Raw genomic sequence first — 18,287 nt, 5'->3', positions numbered from 1 at the left:
ATCGTGGAAATTAAAGAGAAAAGGAAATAACATACCATAAAATCTAAGTTGGTGTGAGACCGCATGCAAATATATGACAGTGTTCAGACTGTCCAATACAACTGGCGTATAATTTCTATTATTATGGAATCAAAATCTTTACTTAGTATCAGTTTTCTTTAAAAATTAATAAGATAGAATATTTAATTGTTGGATTATTTTTTGTACAAATTTAAAAATTTTGTTGAAATCATTTTCAGTCATTCAATTTAATTTTATTAAACATTTTCCTATTTACTGGAGACAATATATATAAAATGAGATTTCAATTGCAAGGGTATATTAAATTATTGCTTTACACTATTTATTCCAATCTTTTACTATTTACGCATGCATATCTAAGCAATAACGACATGATTGCTTTATCCGAGATTCACTGTACAGCTTGTGAGAGGTGAATGGATATGTCGCTTATTGGGGTGTGTATCACCTGCATTTCAGGACTGATTTGTTGATACGCAATGGTATATTGTGTACTGTGTAAGGAAACTAATTGGAAACCTTATCACTTACTTCTTCCTTCCCCTAATAAACCTCGAATGGAATGCTTGTTATTCTTGCTTGTTCAACATAATAAAATTTATCTAAAGGCACTTCCCCTTGTATAAAATACCTCCTCAGTAATTATTAACCAAGGTTCAATGTAAAACTATAGAACTCAAAATAGGGAAAAGAGGTGGATGTTGAGAAACGAAAATCTATTATAGGAGGAACGACAGCAGACAGATCACGTAACTCTGGAAAGGTAAAACAAGGAAAAGGGCACCGGTGCAGCTCAGTCTTTCAGGTAATGACAGCATTTCTATTGGAATAAGATAAATAAATTGCCGGTTAACAGAGTCGATAATTCACTCATTCCTAGTTGTAACAAGTAGAAGTATCAAAGAGATTTATTTAGTTGATCGTTCAGTTAGCTGTATTAACAAGCAGTTGAAGTGAAGGTTGTTTAAATTTACAGACTCTATTGTTTTATTGAAGAGATTTTAAATTATATAGTATTATAACAGAAATAAAATGAAAAAATGAAAAAGAAAATACTTTAAAAAAATTTTAAAAAAATTAATTTTTTTTTTTGCTGTTTCATATTTCCGCTAGGATTATAATTGATTTGAATTGATTTCAATTATAATATTTTTAATTTAGATTTTGATTTTTTGAAATAAACTTAATGAAAAAAACTATAACCAATTTTGAAAATTTTAAATTTAAATTATTTAAAACATATTATTATTTGGTTTTTAGTGTAGGTTTTGATGTTTTTTGTTTTACTGAAAGACAATACTTAATTTATAATTTTTAATTTTATTATTTAAAATGATAAACCTGCACATATCATTGCCAGAATGAATAAAACCATTTGCAAGAAACGCAAAAACAAGAATTTTGTGTTTGGATACAATAAGGAAAGCATTATAGAGAAATGAAATTCAAGGACTCTAGCTGAGTATCAAATAAGTCTTCGGGAACGGGAAAATTTATGCTTGTTTTTATACTACTTTTAAGCCATTCGGGAATGAGAAAATATGTACTATTTTCTACTCTTAAGTTTTCAGTTGTGATTCTTGATCTCTTAAATTGCAATACTTTGAATGTTAGAAGTACATTAGACTAGTTTAGTGATAATTGTATAATAATGTCATCAACTAAACAATGTTGATGACTAAAATTAAATATATCTTAAAATTTTCTGTGAATGACAATAAAATGTTTTGTTAAAAAACTCTTCCGTGAGGTAATACAGAAAATCATTGAAAATGATCATCTTAGGAACTTCTTCAAACTACAAAAAAATCATATAAATTGGTTTATTTGGTGGAAAATATAAATAACTCTTTCCTTTGATTAAACTACTAAACTTTCATATTCATTTTTCCATCTTAATCAATATTTAAAATAACTATTCTAAATTGAAACAGATTAACATTAAAGCTTGAACACAGATTAATAAATTAAATAAATATGCTCAAAACTGCGGTAGACTAAATTTGTATTTCTATTCCAACAAAATGGATCGGTAATCTTAAGTTATTATTGATATGTTCATCTTTGGTTTCAGTTATCTAAACTGGATGAATATATTTCAGTGCGTTATTTTTAAATAAAAGGAAATATTTTTAACTAGTTTTTTAGTAAAATCATTGCTCTAAAGCATTGCCCTTTAACTGGCTGAGAAAAACGATCAAATTTTTACTTTTATCAGATGTGTATTAACAAAAGAGAATGTAACTTCATTTGTATTCTAATCGATATTTTGCAATGAGGTTGTTTAGAAAAACCTTTTAGAAGCTCTTGTGATTTTAATAATGATATAACTGGGTATTTTAGCCCAGTTTAGATGTGGAGATATCAAAAGACGAAAATATGATTTTGTCTTAGTCTTCCATGCAAAAGGTATCAGGTTCTAGTAAGAATGAAGCATATAATTTTTCAAACGCTACAAATTGTCATACCACATTTCTTGTAGTGTATACCGTCTGAAAAGGCATCGTTATGCAATAATACTGGTAAATCGTCCAAGATATCTAAAAAAAATGCGAAAAATGAGTGTAAAAAGAATAAATTAATGATTACGTTTTTGCTGTAAGCTTTTCTTTTAATCTATAACGAAGATTTAAATAAAATTTTTAAAATACTGATATTTAGATTGTCAGTATTTTAATTGACTATAATATTATATTATTGACTTATAATATCAAAATAGTTCTCAACCAGAGGATTCTTCAATAACATCAAAAATATTTCTGTCGTAACCTACTATCGGTATCTTATAATATAGATTTTAGATTATATTTTTTAAATTTATTTTTAGATATTTTTTTAGATTATATTTTTATAGATTATGTAGATTATAGATATATATTTTAACTTCCATTCTGTTTTTGAAAGAATTCAGAATGCTTTTTAAGTTCAATAGTTTATTTATAAACGTATAATTTGAAAATTAAGTAGTTTGATTTCCATGTATTTTAAATGTAAGCAACCAGATTGATAGATAATAATATTTTATTTAAACTTACATTTTATACTAAAAAAATGTTATTTATATTTTTGCAAGAACAATTGATTTTTTTTTCTTAACGAGATTTTTAAATTAGTATAATTTAAAAAAATGTCGAAAGTAAATATAAAGCTTTAATTAAAGGAAAGAAAAAGTCAAGAATATTTGGGCAGATCATTTCAACCGAAATGATTTAGTCTTTAATAGGGTAGTAGATGGGGAAAAAGAAATATATTTTTAGAAAAGTGAAATTTTTCCGCTAGAGGAAACAATGTATGACATTAAAAAAAAGTGCCATTGAGTGTAACGAATAAACAAAAGAAACTCCTTCTTGAAATGTTAGTTTATTTTTTCTCTCTTCCTTTTTTTATGACAGAAAAAAGAAGTGATGATAACGATGTTGAATTCTGTAGGTCCTGTGAGGTGGTGGTGGAATTGTTTTGCTTTAGTATAGGGTAGGTATGAGTGGGAGTTAGGGGAACACCTTCACGTCGCTGCTACTGTTGCAAAAGATTGTCTTACTGAGCTGTTATTAGGGGTAATTGCAAATGTAAACCTCGTTACTACGGACGCACTGGAATGCTTTAATTACAATAAAAAACTCCCATAGTATAAACAGAGAATCTACCATACTTTTCTACTTTAAATATACCTTAACTAATATCAATTGCAAGAGAACGATGTCTTGCACAAAATTCCCTTTTATATATATAAAATTTTGTTTCGTCATTTTTTTTTATTTTATTAAAAAATCAGCCTACTTATTTTCTTTAGTAAATTGATTTTCCTAACGAATAACTAAGATTATATAGTCGAGGGAAAAAATTATATTCTTCATGGTAAAATATTAAGAAAATCTACTTTTCTTTAAGAACAGATTCTTTCTTAACAAAAATAATAACGCCTTCACTGTGTTACCAAAGTTCATAACAAACATGTTAACATATACATGTATGATGTATGTGTTCACACTTTTATTTTAGTTGCTATTGGCGGAGAGTGGACCACGTGGTGCGCAGGGCGGCTGCGCACGAAGGATTTTTACTTCTAAAATGATTCATTCGTATGAATGTTTTATACTTCTTCATCCAAAAATTTCTCGTAAATTAAACCATGTAACATTTTCGCTGGGAGCCATAGGCTCGTCTTCTTCTAATATTAAATAAAAGTATATTCTGCAAAACCAAAATTTAAATAATACTCAGCAAAACAAAGTTAAATGATTTATTTGTTAATAATATAAATTCTAATTTGATAAGGTTAATCCGAGAAAATCTAATGAAATTGATTTTTTTCTTTTTTAGGTGATTTAAAAAATAGGTGTATGTGCGTGTGCACGCTTTCATTTATCTAGTATGAGATTTTTAAAAAGTTTATTTTTTTCAAGTTTTCTTAACATTAAAGTAAAAAAATAATGTCTTCTTGCCATGGCATTAGTTAAATTTAAAATCTATTTCTTTTTCCTTTTTATAAGTGTTTCTCTTAATTTTATTTCAAGAAGATATAATCACATACCAAGAAACATTTATTTCATCCATTTTGCGTTTTGTTTTATTATGATTGATGTTGGAAGATCCTTAATTTACTTAAAATATATTTCAATTTTGGTAAATTATTGTTACAATATATTGTGATGTCTACAGATTTTTTTATTAATATAATTTTTAATTTTAATCTGTTTTCTGTTTCATTTAACACTGTACTTTTATATATATATATATATATATATTTTAATGTGCTAAAAACAAATAAATATCTATTCATATAGAAAAATATTCACTTAATTTTTAACAATCATTGAAATTATTTTCTTCTTTTAAAAAAATAATTTTTTTTTTAAATTTGTTTATTGAAACTGTTTTTGGCGTTTTAACTTAATTAAATTTTCTAGTTATCTGAGTAAGAAATATTTTTAGAAGTTTATTTTAAATTAATTTTTTTTACTCAAAATCTGGAAAAATAATTTTAAATAATATATGATAAATAAAGATAATACCATAAATACTACATAAAATTAAGGTAGTATTTATAAATACCATATAAAAATAGAAAATTAATTATAAATTATTCATGTGTAATATAAAATTATTTATAATTTTTTATATCATTTTAATATCCAATGTTCTGAAATATATTTGACTTTATTTTAGAAATTCATTAAATGAATCGTTTAAATTATGTAATATTTTATGTAACTATTTATCGTCAACTATTGTATTTACATACCGTTATTTTAATAAATCGACGTGTTCTGTTTTAGGGGAACCTGGTAATCCGTCAGGCTCAATCCAAAGTAATGGGCCAGAGTACAGCGTGGGTGCAACTGAAAGTCCTAGTTTTTCAACAACTGGTCGAACATTTCGAGTGGTTACAAAAGATACTATTGTTCTCCCTTGCGAAGTACAAAATGCAGGTCAGTTATGGATTTTGGTGAACTTAAACATAACTTTAGTATTTTCATTATGATAACGATTGTTCGTTTGAATTAATAGATCGTAAGAGATGATTTTTATTATTCATTGAGAGCTTTGAAAGTGAAATTTAAAACTTCCACATATTAGCATAAATGGACAAAATAATAAAATCTTGAACGGGAAAGCTTGGTGTAAAACGTAAATTTTCTTTATATAGAATAAAATACTGTCATGAATGAGTATTTATTACTTTCTTATAAATATTTTATTTAATTTAGGAATTATAATACATACTAAGTTAACTTAAATTGTGACATAACATTGGTGTTCCGAATGGTAAGGTTAAATTTATTTCTTGATTTTTCAGATTCTGTTCACCTTTTTTTTAAGTCTTTTAGTAATATTTTTCGTGATTATACTTTTAAAAACATTCCCCAAAATTACAATACCTGTGATTTCAGCATAAATATATAATTTAATAAATTTTAATTGCTGAAAAATTGTTTTTTTTTTATTTTAGGTAGATGATCATCTCTTGTTAGCTGAAAATTGAGTTGTAACTAATTAAAAGTTCATTTTTAACCGTGGGTTGTTTAAAGTAATATTATGTTTAACAAAATATTTAAATTAAGTAATATATATATATATTTTTTTTTTGAATGGACTACAATAATATTGTTAATAAAAAAATAATCTTTATTGTATTATGTCTACAGTGGCAATGAAACTTTTAGTTTTTTTTTTAAAACAAAAATCCTTTATTTAGAAAAAGTGTGTGTATGTGTGTGTTTTGATGTAGAAGGGAATATAATATATAATGGTAAAATGGGGAATAAGAGTTAAGAATAAGACTGGCATTCAAGCAACACTCTGCAATTAGTAGAACTAGCCCCCTAGAGCTTGTGCAGATTTATACCCTGCATTCTCATGAAATATTCACGCAGGAGACCGTCGCGACCAACTTTTCTACCTCGATAAATCAACTCTCGAAATAAAACGAAAAACACCAATGTCCTGCCTGCTTACCCGCACTCACATTTGATTGACAGATCGAACCCAAGAGTACCGTCGGCATAAGTTCTCTTTTGTCAAAGCTTGTGCTTGACCCTTATGGGCGTTTCACAACCGTGTACCAATCCTGAATCCAATCAATAAAAACATTTTTCCGATTTGTTTTTACCCTTTCTTATATTTTATTTTTTTTTTAAATGAGGGTTCCCCATCAATTGAACAATAGATATTATTACTTTGAACTATACATTTCATTAAAATTGGCATTTGCATGTTTATTGACGGTTATTTAACTTCCAAATAAAATAAAATTATTATTTTGATCATAAAATAAATAATTATTAAAAAATATAACTAATAAATATCTACTGTATGGAAATTTAATACCAATTACCTTACTACATACTAATGTTTGTTCCACTTTGCTAGTCTGTCCCGATGTAACAATTTATTAATTTTTTATCCAGCTTATGATCTATGCAGATAATATATAAATATTTAATTTTTTTTCTTTCTTTTTTTTAATACTTTTATTTATAGTTGCATTGACAATGAGTCATTAGCGACTTATCAGTGTAATGTGACTGTACTGGTAAATTTTTAGTCTTGAAAAAGCTCAGATCGATACTCCTGAGACATATGGTTAATTGAAACCGAACCACCAAAGAACACCGGTATCCACGATTTAGTGTTCAAATCCGAATAAAAGTAACTATCTTTATTAGGATTTAAACCTGAGAACTTCGACTTCGAAATCAGCTGATTTCCGACAGCGAATTTACTACTAGACCATATCGATTTGTTATTTTTATGTTTTGTTATTTAAAAAGAATTTTAATTATGCATTTTACGCTAGTCTTTTTTCTGTGTACAGCTCTTCTGGTAAATTTTGAAATTTCTTAATGACCGCCTCCATCAATTTTAATTAAAAATGTTTGTTCTTATTAGCTGAATTACATCTAAAAATATAAACAATGATTAATCTTTTTGGCAAATACATTAATACAATATTAGGGACACACAATCATTTTCATTATTCGTTTATGTTGTTAAAATTTTATTATGTGGCAGATATGGGAAAACAGACTTGGTTCTGTTTTCATGAAGTGATAACTGTTGCTCCCATGTTTTTTGTAATTTGTTGCGTTCTTTGAATGTGTTAAACTTAATCAACCGTTATTTCAGTCCCGATGATCCATCTGTTAAATACATGTGGTATACAGAAACTAAATTAAGTTGATTTTAAACGATAATATTATTGAGGTAACTTTTTTTCAATAAAAATATAAAAAAACTATTGGAAAATTATAATTTTTTCTTAGAGACTGTACAATACTCATAAACATGAGTTATACTATACTATACAATTTTTTAACTTTCATTATATATTTTCGTCAGTTTCAGTAGAATGTCAACGCTGAGTTTTGGTTTATCCTAAGTCTTTGACTCCAATTAAATTATCTGTTTGTCATTACCACATCTACATGATTTCTCATTAAATAGTTAATAAATTTCTAAAAGAAAGTATTACAAATATTTGGATTTTTGGCCTTTTGACTTGAGTATTTACGTCATATGCCACAATTTCCATATTTAATTTTAATTAAATATGGAATTAATTAATATTCCATATTAAATTATCAATTTTATATTTAATTTTAGTATCCTAAAATTTTTCTCTCATAAACATGCACTAAAAAATAAACAATATCTATAGTTGTTAATAAATGATCTATCAATCAACTTTGACAATTTTACAACATTGTGCTAAAAACATTTTCTTCTCTAATTTATCTTAGAAGACAACAGTCTGATTTAGCATTTAAAAGATTTTTTTATTGTACGTATTTCGGTACCGTAGAACACTATTTTAATGCAAATATGTTTAAAAATTACATCTTTCTAATTTTTTTTAACTATTATTTTTACATAATTTTACGAGAAGGCTGAGAATGAAATTAACCAACAGCAAGCGTTAAAATGTTAATAGTTTCTCATATTAATGAGATGAGTTTCTTAAAAACTTAAATACAATTAACAGAGAAAAGAGAGAAAGTGAGAGAGATAAACGTTAACTTTTTCTAATGAACAGTGCGATTAGGGTTTGGAAATATGAATTTCATAAGTTTTTATTTTCTGGCTTGTTTGTTAAGATAATATTTAGATGGTTTTTTTTTTGTAATCACGTATAATACTTTCATATCAATACCATATTAAAATACTTTCATACAAATAATACTTTCATATTAATGAATAAAAAGCAATTTAAATGAAACTGATTTATCATCAGTTACAGCCGAAATATATGCTCATTCAATCTTTCTTCTTAAGTCTCCTAATATTTAATAATTTTTTTTTCGGAAAATTTATACTAAATTTTCAAGAAATTCCAGTGCTTTTGTTTTTAATTTTCTCACAAACGTCTTATGTAAAAAAAAAGGTTTATTACTTTTGTCTTAAAACAAAATTAAGGAGTGAGAAATAAAATTTATTTCTATTGAGTTCATACTATTATTACTATATTAAGAAGGCAAGTTTTATTGCACATTTACTGTACATTGTTGTACAATTTTGTCGCTTTAAACAATGATGTAAGCCTTGCATTACCTAATGGAAGCGATAAATTTAAGAAAAGGGCGCAGTTTATGTAAGGTAAAGTTAATAAATCCCGGCTTGGCTGGTAGTCACCCCTTGATTCGAGAGTATGTCTTTTTTTTACAGTATTATGTGAATTAAGGTATACTAAGTTTATTTCAACGTCGATTAAACTAAATTGTTGTAGAATATTTATGTATATATATATTAAATAATATTTAACTGTAAATACGCTTGCCTGATATTAATGGTGAAAATCGTGCTTATTTCTATTATTACAATAAATTGGGTTCTTGATATTAATGAGCCTTTTAGCATGAGTTTTTGTTTCTTAATATCTTTCTATCAAAAAATGATGTCTTATAAAATATTTATTTTTCAGTAATAGCATAACTGACTTTTGTACAGATTTTACTTCCGTTTCTGGTGTTAAACGAATGCTTATGTTTTTTTTCTTTTTTCTCAATGAATAATTTTTAGTCCTAAGAGTAGATTACTACTATTCGTCTGCTACAGGGACCTAATTTGAGATTCAGAAACGGAACCCTGAACTAAAGAAAAACTTGATGGATAGAATGACAACATTTGAATTATGAATACATTCAAAGATCTTAAAGGTGAGTTGAACATTGTTGGTCAGTAAACAGTCATCCAAAAGAATGCGAAAAAAGTAAGGGCATTTGTAACGCCTTAAAATTATAGGAGAGCAAAACGTTACATTCTACTCTCTATTCATTCTAAGCAGGAGGTATCGCATCGCTACACTGCAGACGGCAGAGGGCTGTGGAACAGTATGCCTAAAAAATAGTTTTTCATATTAAACTTAAAATTTTTTGTTATTCCTCACAAAATTTTATACTCGCTTTACACTTTATTTATTTAATTATTATTTTTATTATAATTCTAATTACTACTATAATTTATTTAATTTATATTGATTTTGTACTTAATTTTATACTAAACTTATTCCTCACAAAATTTTTAATATAATAAAACCTACGAAAAAATATCCCAAACAATAACTACCATGTTATTAAAAATAATTTAATAGGTAAAATATATAATTTGAACAAAACCTGACCTCTTAGAAACGTTAAGAAAATTGCTTACTTTAATCTCTGTCAGTGTGCGACAAACACTGAATTCCCTGCGTAATATCCGATTCTTCTTCACTCCCAGAAGTTGGCGTTGACGACGAATCATCGCTAACATTAATTATTAGTTCATCAACCACAACATCAAAAAAACTATGGGCCACTTTTTATTCTATTTATCTTCAGTTCCCGTCCAAATCAAATCCAGAATAAGTATGGTATTCGGTTTTTACTACGAGTGTCCGCTAGTAAATGTGAAAGAAAATCATTTTTTCCCCATAGTTTTCCCCAAGTACGTATTAATATGGTTGAATGCCTGCTAAAATTAATTTAGGTTACATGAATTACATTGTATTCCCTTTTCACTGATCTCTCCTTCCAGAAACACATTTTATCTTCAGATTACAAATTTTCAACAATATTTTGTAAATGTTGATTAATGTGCAAACATATATTTGTAGGCTAAACCGAAAACATATATTTCTCTGAAGTTATTAAATTTGTTTCTACATTTTTCATTGTTAATCTTGTTTATTTTATTTTTTCGTAAATATCTATTCGAATCGGAAACTTAAAATAACCGTGAATTCTTACTTAATGATTACTTCAAAAAGACTACCATACTCTATGACAGTAACTCTCTTTTTTTCTATTATTGACTATAATACCTGTATTTCTATTTTGTATAAATTTCGACCCAACCTAAGAAACATATATATGTTTTTGAATGATCATCTTTTTACAGTCATTATTGTAATGAAATCTTTTATGATTTGTTTATTTACATACTTCAAAATACTGTAATCGTTAGTTAATGGTAGTTTGTGGCCGCTGCATTATTATGTAGCAGTCACAAACTATTTGGAATAGAAATGATTTACTACGTTACTTGAATAAGGCGAAACGCATCCTCTTTACTTTTCGCGTGTTTTTTTCGGTAAATTTTAAAGATTGATATTCTTTAACGTATTGGTATAAGCAGAACCGGTTTTTTTATCCACTTTGAGGAAAGCAATTAAAAATTCGTTAGATTTTACTCACAGTTGTTTCTCATTAGCTTCCTCATAAACGTTTTTGTATTTACTACTTTAATTAGCGTAGAAGTTCATTAAAAAATGTATCTGTGTTATTAAAATGAATTTAGAAAAGCTTATTTTGCCAACCTAGTATAAAAAAACCATTGAACGTGACTATTTCTGTGTTAGAGCTTACATGTTCTACTATAATCACCCGGATGGTAGAGCACAATAATAAACGGATGGTAATGCAGTTCTCGTTAACAATACTTTAAGACATCATCTACTTCCAAGTTTTATTATTATGGACCGTATTCAAGCGATCTCGATTAAAATATTGAACTGGATTGGAACTATTGTAATATCAACAGTTTACTGTCCTCCTCGTCATGCGATCACAGATGACTTGTTTTCGGAATTCTTCGGCATTCTGGGTCCCCGTTTTAGTGTGGTGGGGGGGCGACGAGAATAAGCATGTGGTGGAGGGAAGACGAAGCATGTATTCTGGTGATCTCTACTTATAACGACTCGACGGAGGGCCTTTAAGGATAGTACTGACAATCTGCGTCTCATTGTAATTTCTGGTCTGCAGCTTACATACTGGCCTATAGATGTAACGAAGGTGCCTGACGTATTAGATTTTTGGGAGTTTCTCTTTTTTAGACAGATATTGAGAATAATTATGATTCCTCATCCGATCATTCGCCAGTTCTGTTGACCGTAAGCACGATGGTTATAAAAAAGAAGGAATCCCCAGTACTGCATAATAACTACATAGACTGGGAGTCATAACGAAGCTGTTTGGTAGACGGGCTGCCTAGAGCAGCAATTCCTTAGAGATGTCCATTTGACATCGAAGAAGTTACCCGGCAACTGACCTTGTCTAGATCGACTCTCGAGGGGAAGCATTGGGGTCGAGAAAGCACGATCATCTAAGAGAAATATTGAATCTTATTTTCACTAAAAGTTGATTTCAGGGAAGATGGAAATTATACATGAGGCCTGATGATGAACAGGTGTGCTTGTAAGTTAAAATTGCTGGTAGACTATCAAGAACGAGACGTTCAAACACTACATGGAAAGTCTATCCCCTTCGAGTAGAGATGACTATTCGTTGTGGAAAGTCACGAAGAAAGTTTGTTTGCCTCCGCTCTCATTTCCACCTTTAAGATTACCGACTGGATGGCTCGTAGTGAAAGTCAGAAGACAGAACTATTTGCTGAACACCTAACTAAGATATTTAGGCAGAATGAGATGAGGAGAGCAGATGGATAGATTTATAACTTCTTTGATAGCCCGATTTCTTTATCTCTATATACACAGCGTTTTACAAATGCAGAAGTGTTGCTAGCGATCGAGGAAGTAGGAAGTTTAAAGAAGTCTTCTGGGTTTGATTTAATAACTCTTAAGATACTGCTTATCTTGTCATTTAGGGCCATCGAATACGTAATACGCCTCTTCAGCGGCACCCTTCAAACAACGCATTCCCATTGGAATGGATGGTGTCATAAATAACGATGGTCCCAAAACCGAGTAAACCTGTAGAAAATATATCTTCGTATAGACCTATCAGTCTTTTCCCGAATCTGTGTAAGATTTTTGAGAGGCTCTTCTTTGGACATATTTTTAGAAGGGTGGGGATTCATAATCACCAGTTTTGTTTCCTTAGTGGTTATTCCAGCACTGAACAAACTCATAGAATTTTCGATGCCATTAGCGCTGTTTAGAAAGAAAGGAATATTGCTCGGCGATTTTTTCTTTTATTACCCCACGGGCTTTCGATAAGATGGGGTTGCCTGTTCGGCTTTAAAAGTTTAAGATCAGCCAGCCTAAACCATATTATTTGCTACTACGCAACTACCTTCATGAACGGTTCTCACAGGTTAAGTATGGCCAAGAATTACCAGGCTTTTCTGATACCAAGTCGGCGGTTCCACAGATTCACTCTTGGGCATGGTTTTATATTCAGTTTACACTGTTGATTTTCCTAGCACGGTCTTCTTGCATCCTTTGCTGAGGATGCTATGATTATGGCTGTTGACGTTGACCCAATAGTAGCGTCGGAGAAATTGCAATCAGAGACCTTCTCAGTGAATGGGTAGCTAAATGGAAGGTACCTTGGTTATACTGCAAAATCGAATCATGTGACTTTGCGATGAGGAGGGGAGACTGCCTATGAGTCTGACTAGTTGGAGTTCACATCTTACATTTGGACAACGTACGATACCTTGGACTTCATTTGGACCGCTGCCTGACATGAAAAATATCGCATTAGAGAGAAGAGAGAGCAATTAAATATTTAATTGAACTGGTTACTAGGAAGGAGGTCATGTTGTCGTTAAGTAAATAAACTGTTGTATAAGGCGTTCTTAAAGCCAATATTGGTCTATCGGGATACAGCTTTGGACTATGGCAAGCAATAGCAGCAACATCAATATCATGCAAAGGTTCCATATCGAAGTTCTGAGGAACATATCGGAGGCGCCATGGTTTGCAAAGTACAAGGTGATCCACGATTACCTATTTGTGAAGAAATTTACCGGTTAATTTTAAAGTATATACTTAACCTTAACGTCATGAAAACCGTCTAGCTGTTAACCTATTGAATAACAGCGAAGATGTTGGACGACTGACAAGGTAGCACATATTGGATCTTGCGACTGATGTGCGGTAAATATTGTAGTTCTTGTTTTATTGCCACTTTAACTGTTGTTTTGACCGTTTAACTTTTTTGCTCTGTTTCATTACTTATTGATTTATGTGAACTTTATTACGAACTTTTGTGTGCATTTTTAGTTATATTTTATTCGTTGTACTTTTAATTGTATTATGCTTTGTTCAGATCCTTATTGTATTGTCTTTGGATGTATCACTGAATTCTGTTTCTTGTCATTATTGCGTTATTGGTTTACTTATAGTTTTGTATTTGGTTTGGGCAACTGATTTTAAGTAAAAGTGTATAACGAAAAAATGCATTGTATTCATTTAATACATTATTTTAATTAATATTATTTAGCAATTTCATCTTCATTCTTTTAAAATTATATTTTTTGATATCTTCATGTTCATTAAACAATTTATTTAACTTCATAAATATTGTTTAATTTTTATTTTTATAACTTCACACACTTATGGGATAATAAGGAATTTAAGTACGTGAGCCGTTTCTTTGAGAAACGAGTTAAGCAGTGAACTCAATAATAAAAGTAGCAGTGTATCTAAAATCTAGATTGCTCTGTCACAGTGCCACGGGGACCCAATTAAAAGATAAAAGTTAAAACAATTTTCCATGTTTAATACTCAACGAGCCGTGTGAAAGTGAGATAAAATAAAAACTAAGCAATTTAGTTGGAGGTACTCATTTAGCTGGAACAATAACTTAACTTTTCTGTTCTTTTCATTTTCTAGCAAATTAAGTATATTATTTTATTAATTATGAAATTATTTTTTTTGTAATTTAAATTAATCGAACCTTAACTTTTTTTATTCATATATGGAAGTAATAATTTTTTTCTGGATTTTTACATATATTTTTTTATCACTGAAACCTGCTACTCTTTCCATGTGTTTTTTCGGGTTTAAATCCAGTGTATCAGATTTTACTTCCCTTTACGTTCTGTTTTCATTGATTTTTCCTATTTCATTGATGTCAGTTTTTTTTTTTTACATTGCTATCAGATCATTGCAAACTACGCGTAATTATAGTTAGTAAATAAAAAAGACTTTTTTTCAGTCCATTTGTTATGTTGCGTAGAATTATTATTTTTGTTAAACAAAGAATAATAATTTTATACATTTTCTGTCATCTGATATCTTTCATAAAAAGAAAATGTAAACCTACACCTATAAATATATTTCGATAAAATGTTATTAACTGGGATGCAGTACAGAATACGTAATGATAAAAGTGGTAGTACTTGGTTTACTTAGTACGTGGTTTACTTTATTTATATTCGTTTCTATTAATGCAATTTACAGCAGTATTCACTGTGATGACCAAGACAAAGTAACTGGATTGATAAACCCCATAATTCACATTTTTTTTACATTTTTTAGTAAACGTCAAGAAACACTTTAGTAAATATATTATTTTCCTGTTTGTGAACGGTAACCTGTTCGGTATTCAATGTATCAAAATTCAAAGTTTATTAAGGTGGTGATGATTCGCTAAATCATGAACTGATGTATGGAAAAAATATCTGAATCGCTGAATAAATATAACGGGACAAATTAAATTCAATAACAATATCTTAGTAAAAATGATACTTGTGTAACTGTAGGAGTTAATAAATATCTATTATGGAATAATTGTATTGATTGCAAGTGATAAGAAAAACTTTGTGTACAAAGTTTTAGCAAAAATTCTAGTTAAAGCGATAAAGCATTAATTACAGTATTTTATTACTGTTTTATAGTCACTTATTAAATTTGTAATATTCTATTTTTGTTGCCTAATCATAGTATTCTAACTCTGAAAGATATTTTAAATTCACGTTAGTGGTATTATATCTTTAAATTTTAAATATGAAATATGTATTAAAAGATGATATAACATGTAAATATACATTAAATATGAAATAATATGACAGGATAGATAGTGTATCGTTATGATTACTAACAATTTAAATTTTATAATAAAATTCACTGTCAAGTAACATCTCTGCCCATAAAAAATAATGAAGTTGACCGTATTCTCACCGAGTAAAATAATTTAAAGTTATTGGGCTCATGTTAGTATTTAAACTTTTTAACATAGAAAGAGATTATTTAGAAATGAAAAACGATTAAAAATTCATTGAAGACTTTTAAATTGATTACTCTGTTTAATAATGAATTCCTTTTCTCATAAAACAAGGATTGTATATCATCGTTAGTAAAATATGTAGCTGATGATGAGTTTGCAAAAAAAAAGCCTACATATTTTATATAAATATTCCTGAATATATGCAAGAATTGGCTTGCTTTGCGGATTTTACTATCGATAACTTACGGACTATAGAAAGTTAACATAGGAGTTAATGTATGTCAATTTATATTGACGTGAAAAAAAATTGCTAAACTAATTAAGGACTAATTTTTAATAAAAATGACGCTCCTGGGGTGTTTAAAAAAAGCCAAACAACATTCTTAACTATCTACGACCAGTTAAACAACAAAGATCTTCCATGTATGATTTCTTAGTTTTTTAAAACCAATAATATTTTCCTAATTTATTATAATTCTTAAATTGGAATGTTAAATTTCCAATCTTAAGACTGTATTTTTTACTATTTTGTTAGAAAATGAAGGAATATGATGCGCTCTTTCTCAACAATTCGAAAATTTAAATATATTTTTTCTCTTTTTTATTGTAAAGCCTTGTTTCAACACGATCTTTTGAAATTGTTTCTTTATTTACGTGTTAATGACAGAACACAGAAAAAAATGTTTTTTTTTTTTTTTAGGTCAAAAGAGTTTATTGAAATTTACATAACTTTGCTATATGATATGCTATTAGGCTGAACGTCAGACTATAACGATATTTCATGCAATTTTCTCTCTCAAAATGGCAGCTACTATCTTTGTTACACAAGAGGTTTCTTATAGACTTAAGCTACCAATATTTAGAATTTCCTTTTCACCTATAATTTTTAATCTTTCTCTTAAGAGTTGCGAATTAATTACTTCACTTTTAAATTTATTATTCTATTTTAAACTTAACAGTTTTCTCTAAAACTGTTTATTAAACTATTATATTTCTTCGTGCCTTTCTTGGTACATTACTAAATATATTTTTATTTTTATTTTTTTACTTCTTGTTTCAAAAAGTAAAAAAATGAAAACGTGTGGATACAATACCTCCACAGTTATGAATCTGTCTTTTCCGGTACTCTGGAAAACTGCTTACGATATTGCTAATACAACTTATTGTATTAGCATGATAATTTTTGGCACTTGAAACTTCCACAATTTAATTCAATAATTTAGATTTTTTTCTATTCTTAATTAATTTTTGTTTTAGAACTAAGTTCATGAAACTCAGTAAAAAATGAGCGAAGTATGAAATCAGTAAGTACTAGTGTACGTTTATTTCTTATGAATAAACGAATAGGCGTGTTTCCGGTAATAGTCTCCGGGAATTACCGTTCAGGTATTATCTTCAGATGATGAATGAGGATGATATGTATGTGTGTAAATGTAGTGTAGTCTTGTACAGTCTCAGCTAGACCATTCCTGAGACGTGTGGTAAATTGAAACCTAGCCACCAAAGAACAGCGGTCTCCTCGATCTAGTATTCAAATTCAAATAAAAGCAACTTTTATCAAGATTTAAACCTCGACTCTCGACTTCAAAATCAGTTAATCTATGACGAGTTTACGACTAAACCAATCCGGTGGGTTACCTTATATGTTAGATTTGGAATGGAATTGCTTTAAATGAAAATTTATTGTCTCACAAGCGACATTAGAATCAACTCTGGTTAACCGAATTTTGCACTGTGGTGTTCTATGTATTTTTTTTTTTATTTCACGTATTTCAATATTGCATCAGGATAAGCGTATAACAAGCATAAATTCTTCATTCGTATCTGCTCTTAAATACATTTGAAAAAATGATGAGGAATTTTATACGGACAATTTTTTTTGCTGTCCATAATTTTCCAGATAATTTCGTTGGATGCTGAAGTTTAAGCTATTATTAATTTTAAGTTGGCCTCTTTTATCATTTAGCAGTTCGAATATAAATTTTCCATGAATAGCTGACGAATGTTTTGATGATTGTAAAAACACAATATATAAAATAATTATTGGATGTTTGCAATCTTTGAGTAGTTTGTCTTTCATTTTTATGAGAAAAAATAATTATACGCCTATAGTTTTTACCCTAATGAGTTTAAATACACAGAAATGAAAATTGGAAAGAGTGAATAAATACTGTTTTGGTACGGGGACGTTTGCTATCACTTCATTCATTTGTAATATGATTCATTTGATTCGTTTGATTTATTTCATTTATTTGAACTTAAAGTATTCACCCTAATTTTTAAATAAGAATTATAAATAAAAAAATAATTACGTTGTTTTCAATACTGTTTACATAAAAGATCCTCACATGGAAAAATTATATTTAAACAAATTTT

The 18,287-nt window shown here is 28.6% G+C and overlaps 1 protein-coding gene across 1 annotated transcript in view; it reads left to right on the top strand.

Annotated features, from left to right (window-relative positions):
- LOC142320320 (lachesin-like) overlaps nt 1-18,287 on the top strand; it is a 732,258-nt gene that overhangs the window by 486,995 nt on the left and 226,976 nt on the right. The window contains exon 2 of the mRNA XM_075358027.1: nt 5,298-5,450. Within this exon, the coding sequence (XP_075214142.1) occupies nt 5,298-5,450 (153 nt within the window). The remainder of the gene's footprint in view (nt 1-5,297; nt 5,451-18,287) is intronic.

This window comes from Lycorma delicatula, chromosome 2, assembly GCF_047948215.1.
Source record: "Lycorma delicatula isolate Av1 chromosome 2, ASM4794821v1, whole genome shotgun sequence".
Lineage (NCBI taxonomy): Eukaryota > Metazoa > Arthropoda > Insecta > Hemiptera > Fulgoridae > Lycorma > Lycorma delicatula.
The sequence above is the reverse complement of the archived record's forward strand: the minus strand, read 5'-3'. Positions and strand labels throughout refer to the sequence as shown.